At 34.8% G+C, this 9,868-nt stretch overlaps 2 protein-coding genes across 2 annotated transcripts in view; both read left to right on the top strand.

Annotated features, from left to right (window-relative positions):
• On the top strand, positions 188-4,889 carry LOC107618182 (transmembrane protein 120 homolog). Its single transcript, XM_016320173.2, has 10 exons — positions 188-748; positions 849-927; positions 1,070-1,164; positions 1,476-1,580; positions 1,693-1,772; positions 2,794-2,884; positions 2,977-3,084; positions 3,360-3,446; positions 4,078-4,146; positions 4,296-4,889. The coding sequence occupies exons 1-10, from the start codon at positions 500-502 to the stop codon at positions 4,425-4,427; spliced, it is 1,095 nt and encodes a 364-aa protein (XP_016175659.1). The 5' UTR covers positions 188-499; the 3' UTR covers positions 4,428-4,889.
• LOC107618141 (PTI1-like tyrosine-protein kinase 3) overlaps positions 7,219-9,868 on the top strand; it is a 4,468-nt gene continuing 1,818 nt past the window's right edge. The window contains exons 1-6 of the mRNA XM_016320096.1: positions 7,219-7,364; positions 7,630-7,663; positions 8,333-8,516; positions 8,960-9,213; positions 9,317-9,443; positions 9,521-9,794. Of these exons, the coding sequence (XP_016175582.1) occupies positions 8,423-8,516; positions 8,960-9,213; positions 9,317-9,443; positions 9,521-9,794 (749 nt within the window). The 5' untranslated portion in view covers positions 7,219-7,364; positions 7,630-7,663; positions 8,333-8,422. The remainder of the gene's footprint in view (positions 7,365-7,629; positions 7,664-8,332; positions 8,517-8,959; positions 9,214-9,316; positions 9,444-9,520; positions 9,795-9,868) is intronic.

The raw sequence follows: 9,868 nt of genomic DNA, 5'->3' as shown, positions 1-9,868 counted from the left end.
CGTGTAAACTCAGAAAAAGGAATTTTACCTTATATACATGAACTTTCCAAACATATCCATCCTTAGTCAGATGCGCTGTTCTGCACCAACTTAAGTGGGTGTGACTTTTGTGTATCCTTGACAGCTCTAGTTACCGGTAGAAAGACCGAACCGGAAAAGGCAAACAACAAAAAAAAATGACGAAGGTAACGAAGTTTTACACTTTTATTCGCCTAAATAAGTAAATAGTAAAAAGCAGTGAGCACAAATAATTAATAACAAAATAATGATAGGATATAAATAAGGAAATATGATATTAGATGAGACTAAAATTAAGATTAGTACGGGGGGCGTTGCTTGTAGTTTGTGGTTTGTTGTTTGTGTTGTTGAGTGAGTCATGAGTGTATGATATCATATCGGTAGTAGTGGGTGGGCCTCGCTCGCAGCTCGCAGAGACGCAAACACAACAAACAAAACCAACTGAAGCCAAGCCAAGTGAAAGAAGAGCAGAGAAAGTGTGATGGCAAGAGGAGCCATGGAAAACTCTTCTTCAGCTTCTGCGGACAAGATTGAAGAAGAGGTTGCCGCCGTCGTTGAAGAAGCCAAGGAGATATCCGACGCCGTTTCGGCTCACATCTCACGGAATCTTAGCGATGAGCAGCCCCTTCGCCAGCGCGTCCTCGCCCTCGACTCTAAAATCCATTCCCTTCGTTCCTCTCTCTATTCCCTTCTCTCCCACAAGCATCTCAATCCCAACCTCGCCGACAAGGTTCCTTCGCTTCTCTTCCTTTCTTTCCCCTAATTCTCAATTGCATCTGTATCTGCATGCATGCCCCTTACTTTCTGTGTTCTGTTCTTTCCTCCTGCAGCTCGATGAAGATTTGCAGCGAGCCAGGTGCATCCTCGTTGATGGTGATGCCTCTTCGCTCCTTCCTGGCCATGCTCAAGGTTGCAATCCAATTCCAATCGATTCCCGTACAATTTCGTTGCGATCATTTTTTAGTTTTCTTTAAGTGATTGAAATGGATCTGAATTTGAATTCAATCGCTGTGAGTGTGGCTATGCTAATTTATACCTGTTGGTCAATTAGGACGCTTTTTGAGGATGTTTTTGGGTCCTATCAATGTTCGTGCTTCTAGGAAGGATGTGCAGCTCAAGGTCAAAGAGGAATACAACAGTTACAGAGTATACTTCTTCTGCTCTATCTATTCTTATACCGTGTGTTAATCCCATTTTAATTGTGAAAATTCGGACTTAATCAATAGGTAACCATTAAGGGTTTCAAAATTCGGACTTAATCAGTATGCATGTCCTTGCACAGTATCATGTTGAAACGCCTGTTAGAAAAAGAAGGGAAAGATGTTGCCTTCAAATAAACATAGTTCATAGTTTATACGCAATATGAAATTGAGAAGCTTGTGAACCTTTACACACAAAAACACAAAGTAAAGAAAATTTTGTAAAACTGTATAACATTGAAATCTTTTTTTGTTCAGGATAGAACTGCATTGCTATTCCTGCTTTTTCCGGCAATGCTTCTTGTTTTAAGATCTTGGATCTGGGATGGATGCTTGCCAGCTTTCCCGGTTCAGGTTTATCAGGTATTTGTACTTAAACCCCTTATGTTGATGTCCTATACTCCTATTGGGAGACGTTTGATTACATGATGAAACATTTGTATACAGTCTATTATGTAGTTTGATCATTTTTCAGGCCTGGCTGCTATTCCTGTACACTGGCTTGGCATTACGAGAAAACATTTTGAGGGTTAATGGAAGTGATATTCGTCCATGGTACAGACATTAATCCTTTGCCATTTTTGTGACTGGAATTTTATTTTATGTTTTTGTAATGATCCTCGTCAAATAAGAAAAGAGTTTCTTCGTTATGTGCTTTTGTTGTTCTTTAATTGCATTATTTATTCATTTTTTTCCCTTTTATTCTTGAAGGGAAGGGAGAGAGTTAGGAAGGGGGATACTGCTAGGAAAGATCCTTTAGTGTAGTTTGAATCTGCGTAAGATTCTTAGGTTTATTCATATGGCAGAGGGAGGATTGCACTTAAGTAATGTCTGTCTAAACATGACATGAGTGGCAAAGTATTTGGGGTGATCAAAAGCTAGTGTTGCTTTACTTTTATTTCTTCTACTTACTTGAGTTGCATGAGATATGTACTTTGGATAAAAAGGGCAAACACCAAACAATGGCAAACTGGGTATTGCTGCAACAACTTGACCATTTTCCTCTTCCCATAACCAGTCGAACCAGTCAATATGATCTGAGATCTTGGACATGCCTCACACTCACCAAGGATATATCAAAATATTCCATAAAAGAGTCAGTCATTGAAGAATGAATAAACAGATGCAGACTTGATTCTGAGCTTGTACCATACATTGCACCATTACACATCAGGAGAAATACCCTTCTCTGATAATGTCACCTTCAAAAGGCAACTTTCAATATGTCTTTCTTGACGGGGCTTGTTTCCTAGCCTTTTGTGGGTATCAGGCTTTCTGCTCATGGGTATTAAGTGGTTTCCTTTGTAAGTTTTGCAAAGCGAGTAGTTCACTCCTAGTTTATGTTCTTTCTTTCATGTTTACTCTCCTTATGATGGACATTATCTAGCTGTATCAACAGTATTTAATTGACAACTTTGCCATGCATTAGATTGAGAACAAGAAAGGATGGGGCAAGTATTTTATTTAGTTGGCCTGGTAACATTTCATCTTTGCATAGCACATTGGGTTTGGGGGTGGGCAGATATTGGTTTGCATGGGACAAATCTTTTGCAAATAAACTTACTTTGTCATACAGGTGGATATATCATCATTATATTGCTATGCTAATGGCTCTCGTGAGTCTCACTTGGGAAATTAAAGGACAACCAGATTGTGCAAAAACACAGGTTTCTCTTCCATTGTTCTGTCTGAAGTTTTTCTTTTCCCTTGTGATATTTACCTGTTTCACTCGTTAAGTCTCGTTAATGCTTGCTTGCAGAGAGGTGTGCAACTTTTCCTGCAGTGGGCTATGATGCAGGGAGTTGCAATGCTTCTACAAAACAGATATCAGCGTCAGAGACTTTATACTCGAATTGCATTAGGAAAGGTGCCACTTTTAAATAGTCACACAATCTTTCATCCAGCCTAGTTCCTTTAGTGTTTGGCTCATTATATTTGTATTTGATGCTCAGTGAAGCCATATAAGTCTACAAACTTGTGTGCAATCATCTGATCTATAGCATTAGTTTTTTTGTGGTGAAGTGCAATCATCTGATCTATAGCATTATTTTTATGGTGAAATGACTGATATATCTCAAGGCATGTTGACTGAATAGAAATATACATATACAGTTTTGATACTTGTTTTTCTCTGAATTTTAGGCTAAGAGGATGGATGTTGTTTGGGGAGAAACAGCTGGTGTGGATGGCCAACTGTGGCTGTTGTGTCCTATACTTTTCATATTGCAGGTAAATTTTTCTTATGACTTATTTTTCAAGTTCATAGATGTGATTATGAGCTGGTTTTTTAATTCTTGTGAGATGTATATAATCTTATTGATGATTTGTCAGTTACTCCATCTAGTGGGATAAAGATTTGCTGTTGATGATAATGATGATGATGATTTTTTATTTAGCATGTTTTGGGTCAGGTGTGATAATGGATTAATTCAGAAGTACATATTGTATTAAACTGGGTAGCAAATATAACTGAAGCTGTTTTATGCTTAGGCACTCTCTTTTATGGAGGCAAATATAGGTGAAGGATAAGTGTTACCCTTTTAAATAGGCTTGCCCTTGAATTTATTTTGCTGGTTTTGTATGCAGTATGCTCCTCTTCCTGTCTCTCTCTCTCTCTCTCTCTCTCTCTCTCACACACACACACACACACACACACACACACACACACACACACACACACACACACACACCCCCCCTCTCTCTCTCTCTCTCTCTCTCTCTCTCTCTCTCACACACACACACACACACACACACACACACTCTCTCTCTCTCTGAAATTATCTGCTGTATTCATGTTTTAGAAATCATTGGCTTGAACATACTTGAGAGTATGGCTTTTTGATATTCCTTCATTGTTTAGGGATTTGAGGCATATGTTGGACTATTGTTGCTCCAGACTGCATTTGTTGGGGTTATTTCTGAGTGGCAGGTAATACTATGCTTGTGCTTCCAATGTTATTTATTGTTCATTTTGTATATCAATTGATTGAACAGGATAGATAATATAAATAAATAAAAATACTCCAGTTACAATCTGTTGCATGGATTTGGCTGTATAACAATGTACTCTTGGATCAGGTAATATTTTGTGGTATCCTGTTGGTCTTGATGGCCATTGGGAACTTTACAAATACGGTACAGATTCTTATGACAAAATCAAGATTTAAGGCAAAGATGAGAAGAAGCAAGAGCAAGCAGGCATTGAATTAGCGCAGTTGTGAATTTCTTGTGCATTCATACGATCAGGATTTTTTGCAGTCGTTTCAGTTTTGACCACAATTCAAGCTAGTGATAGTTTTTGGCTGTGTTTTAGCATCAATCATCTAGCGTGTCCAAGCATAAAGCATAAATTTGGGTTAAAATCACAATGTCCTGCATACTTGTCACCGCGGATGTGATAACTGAATCTTTTGGTCACAATATAATCTATTTAGAGTTGGGAAAATTCAGTGATGTAATACCATGTCATAACTCATGTGAGAGTAGTCCAGGATTTTGACAGATGGCAAGTTAGGGTCCTCTTCAGTTTGTTTCCGTATTTCTCTTTTTCTTCTCTGGGGCTTTAGTTTATTTTAATTGAAATGCTTTTGTATGTTTACTGGTAGGGCTACGCAATTGCAAATTATGTGAAAAACTAATAATATTCATTGTTTTATCTAGTATAATTATACCTATATTAAAAGCAAAAATAGTTCTACATATTATCAAATATATATATGGCTTTACTATGATAGAGAATTAGAGATTAAAACATAGATAGAAACGGTTAAAACACCATGTAAGGAGGAAATAAAAGTGTTATTACATTATTGAATGGATATTCTCATCGTTTGTAATGGCTCAATCGGTCTTGCTGTGTCTAAAACTACTTATCTCTCTGAAAATTTAGTACGTTAAATAGCTTTTCGAAGTGAAGATAATTTGGAATAAAAGAAGTATAATGTTAAATTAATATGAATTTTTTTGAGAAACGAGTAACTAGGATTGTGCTGTACTAAACTCAAATAATGAAAACTATTCCAGTTGAATTTTATGCGTACTGTTTTGCCAGATAGGAAAATTAGACATCAATTTATTTTTCTACGGTAAAAATGCAGTTATCTTCATGAGAAGGTGCGCAAGTTGCAATTTTTGTTTTTTTCAGGACTTAAATTGATTAAACGTATCATCAAAGTTTAGAAGAACTTGAAATTGTGAACGATGTGGTATATATGGTTGGATGCCGCAACTTGCTTCTTACCTGAATTCTTTTACTATATGGGGGAATTGGCTTTAGTACTTCACCCATTTTCCTAGTTCCTACTCATATATATCCAAAAGGAAAGGTCAATTCCACTTCTTTCTACGTTAGCTTAAGGATACAATTCTAGCCGTTTGATTCCCGTTCCATTATATTTATATATAGTCATGGACATGTGCTACGAATTCTTTATCTATTATGCCTTAACGGTTGGCACTATCATCAAATAAAATTAGTTTACTTTTAGAAAGTACTAATAAACCCACAGGGGCCTCATATTTGGTATTATGGCCATAAAATAATATTGGATTAGAAGCAGTTTGCAAAAGAAAATTGGCCAACGCAGAAAGGAAAGGGTCCCAAAGAATGAGTAACACAGTTGGCCTTAAGATACCTTCTCCCATCATAACACCGCCTCCTCCTTCCTTTCCTATCAAGTAAAGAAATCAAAAGTACCTCATAAAATATAATTTGATAGTTTGATTGATTTTATTTTCACTTTATCTTTTATCTTTGTTGCATCTTTATTTTAGATAAATTGTAATGCTTGATTATGATATTTTTTTAAAAACATTATAGTTATTACATTATTCATGTTAATATATAATAATGTGAAAAGAATAAAGTGAGGGTGAGAACTCAGAAGATGATTTGTTTAAAGTTGTAGTATAAAATTATATATCATTTTTTAAGCAATAATGTAATATTTAAATAACATTTACAATTTGATAAATTATATAATTGCAATAAATGTGAGAAACAATAAAAGAATACTCAATAAATAACTAGTCATCATAAAGTCTAGATATGTAATTTTTTGAACTTTTAATATGTGATTTTTTTTTTTTAATTTTAAATGTGTGAATTTTATGGCTACTTTCTATTGTTCTCTTATACAGAGACACAAAATCGTATTTGACAGATAAGACATGAACATAAACAATGTGTTCAGGGATACTGAAATAGTATATTTTATGTCCATTCTACAGGAAGAATACGGAGACACTAACAAGGGACACAACTTATTTTTCATTTTTTCTTTCATTATTCTTGTTAATTTTTTATTATTATATTTTTCGTCTCAAATTTTTTAAATAAAAAAATGAGAATAAATTATATTTTTATAATTTATTTTAGTTAATCACCAAACAAAACATAAAATTTTGTGTCTCTATCTTTTATATCTTATTCTCAGTGTCTTGTCTTACAAACACAACCTTAATAAAATAGATATAATTATATGACCATGTTTATTTATTTTTCACTAATTTGATAATACTCCTTTCCTTTAAAAATATTAATATATGTTCCTAAATTATCATTCTAAATATCCTCTTGATTTTCAAATAAAAAACATTTATTAATCTTTTTACGTTCTTAAAGTAATAAAAGTACAAGAATTAGAAAGATTTTTTTTACTTAAATTTAAAGGATAATTATATATTCTAGCTAAAAATTAAACTAAATAATTTAATAAATTTGAGTAAATCATTATCTAATAATTATTAACTTCACATCAATTTCACAACTGCACGTAAGTCTTGTCTTATGATTATCATTAATGCATTTTCATCCAAAATACTTACCAAAAAAATAAATAAAAATTAATAGGAATAATTAGTAATTAATTAATATTATGTTAACATGAACGTGAGAAGAGGACATTGGGTATATACGCGTTGCTTGGCTGGGTGGCTCTTCTCACTCTCTCTCTCTCTCTCATCACAACAAAACCATCTGTCTCCATCGCTTTTCATTATTATCCATCCATTCATGATTCATCCCTTCCTTTCGTTCTTTGCAACAATCGAAACCATTACACACTAAACAAGCCAACAAACCCTAGCAACAACATTATCAATCTTACTCTCACAACCATTTGCAACCATCTATTCAGTTTAGTTGAGGTGAGGTTAATTCCTTTTTCTCTTTTTCTTATTCCCTCTATTTTTGCTTTCTCCTAATTTTGGCTACCCCAATCTGTTATTCCCCTTTTTTTTTATTTTTATTTCGTTCCTTATTTGTTTTTCCCACCTTTCACTCTCTTCAATTCTTTGGGCAATTCGGGTGTTCTGCATTTTTTTAGTTCCGATTTGGGTTCTGCTCCAACCTTTCTCTGCATTCCTCTTTAATTAATTTTTAATTTTTTTTTTCTCTTTTGATGGACCGCAGAGATTTTAATCCTCACAGGCGTCCTGGTCATTTGGTAAGGATTCTTATGTTTCTTCATAATTAGTGAAATTTGCATGCGGGTTTGGATTCATAGTCCGATTTCGTGGTTCTTCAAACATAATTAATACAATCCGATGTCTCTTGTTGGAGTTCTTAGATTGCTTAATTAATTGGGTCAATGAAGGATTTTTGACCGTTGTTAAGTGGTGTGATCCATTATCATTTTAGGGGAAATTCCCTCTTAGTGTCCCAAATTCTGCAATTTATACAGTTGATGCAAATATGTGATTCATGACATTTTGGATTCAGAGATGATCTACCACTTTATGACATTTTCAAAAATTTGATGTTTATGTGGTTGAGGTGTTAGGGAAAGCGCTAGGTATGAATATGACATGATATTTCTTTTTGTCAACATGTCAAGCATCAAGTTCTTGAAGCATTGTTTCCCTCGGAATTCAAAAATACTATGTGCACACCAAATCACCCACATATTTACATGTGTTAATGTGTATTTAGAATTTGACTTTATTAATTATTATGATCCAATAAATGCCAACTACTAGATAGGGTTACTTTTGTTACACTGAACGCGACCATCCTTATAGCGGATGGATGTATGTTCAGTTTATCTGTTTGAAATGTTTCTGCATTGGTTTCTTTGAATTTGCTGGAAATTAAAGCTTCCTGTATCATTATATAGGCACATGCTTCTCCTCCTGGTTACTTTGTCCGCTTTGAGAATTCAAATTCCAAAGACGATTCATATTTGAGGAAGAAGACAGGGACAGGGATGCGTCGGTGGCTGTGTTGCACGTGTCAGGTAGAAGAGTCTTACCCATCGCATGAAAGTGAGCACCTGAAAAGCCCAAGGAATTATGGAGATGGTAAGTTTCTTAATTTTGGGTAAACAGCTTAATTAAGCTCCTTTTAAAAAAATAGCTTAAACAATAAATTACCATATTAAAAGTAGCTTATAAATAAGTTATTTTGTATTTGGGTTTTTAGTTCTAAAAGTGCTTATTTTATAGAAATGTGATAAAAAGTAGTAGTATTATGAAAGAAGTTTTTTTTTTAACTTCTCTATAAGCTCCTAAATAGTTTCTTAGAAAGCTGCAATTTGGTTTTGAAAATTGCACCAGACATTAATACTACTACTTTTCATAAGTCAAAAGCTAAAAAAAGTTACTTTTGAACCTTCCCAAACGAGCCCTTAATCCATTTTGCTATTTCTTCCAGCTACTAATTAGTATTTACTGCTTGAGAAAGATGCTAGTAACAATGAATGGAAAAGGAACACTCTTCATTTATCATTTTTCGTTTGTTTTAGGCAACCAAAAAGGTTCAAAGGCGTCAGCTCCCGTCAAATCAGAACCACATAAGGCACCACCGCCTATTGAGGTTCCGGCATTATCTTTAGAGGAGCTGAAGGAGAAGACTGAGAATTTTGGATCAAAGGCATTGATTGGTGAAGGATCATATGGAAGAGTGTATTATGCAACCTTAAATGATGGGAAAACAGTGGCTGTGAAAAAGCTTGATGTTTCATCTGAACCTGAAACAAATAATGAGTTTTTGACCCAGGCATGTTTCTGCAACCCATAATAGTTTATATGCTGCAAGCAAGTTGGTCAGTGTATGGTCATCGTCAATTTATTAGCTTCTCCTTCAATATTTTTCTATTCAGGTTTCTATGGTTTCAAGGCTGAAGAACGATAATTTTGTTGAGCTGCAAGGGTATTGTGTTGAAGGAAATCTTCGGTTACTTGCGTATGAGTATGCTACTATGGGCTCTCTTCATGACATATTGCACGGTATGCAATCTCATATTCTTGTCTTATATTTCACATCCAAGAACTTCCATTTATGAATTTTGTCTTTCAAAATACAGGTAGAAAGGGAGTTCAAGGGGCACAACCAGGGCCAACTCTTGATTGGATACAGCGAGTTAGAATTGCAGTTGACGCAGCAAGGGGATTAGAATATTTGCATGAGAAAGTTCAACCCGCTATTATACACAGAGATATCAGATCAAGCAATGTGCTCATCTTTGAAGATTTTAAGGCTAAGATAGCTGATTTTAACCTTTCAAATCAGGCCCCTGACATGGCTGCACGCCTTCATTCTACTCGAGTGTTGGGAACTTTTGGTTATCATGCTCCAGAGTAAGCTTCCAGAACATGCCAACTTTTTAATTATATGTCTACGTTTGCTTTGTAGAAAAAGAAATTTTATTAGA

Source organism: Arachis ipaensis, chromosome B09 (genome assembly GCF_000816755.2).
Source record: "Arachis ipaensis cultivar K30076 chromosome B09, Araip1.1, whole genome shotgun sequence".
Classification (NCBI taxonomy): Eukaryota; Viridiplantae; Streptophyta; class Magnoliopsida; order Fabales; family Fabaceae; genus Arachis; species Arachis ipaensis.
The sequence above is the reverse complement of the archived record's forward strand: the minus strand, read 5'-3'. Positions and strand labels throughout refer to the sequence as shown.

Excerpts from the sequence above, each read along its gene's own strand:
- LOC107618182 (XM_016320173.2), top strand. The coding sequence starts at position 500 with ATGGCAAGAGGAGCCATGGAAAACTCTTCTTCAGCTTCTGCGGACAAG. Across the intron at positions 928-1,069 it reads CCTTCCTGGCCATGCTCAAG|GACGCTTTTTGAGGATGTTT; the intron begins GTTGCAATCCAA and ends TTGGTCAATTAG. Across the intron at positions 3,085-3,359 it reads CTCGAATTGCATTAGGAAAG|GCTAAGAGGATGGATGTTGT; the intron begins GTGCCACTTTTA and ends TCTGAATTTTAG.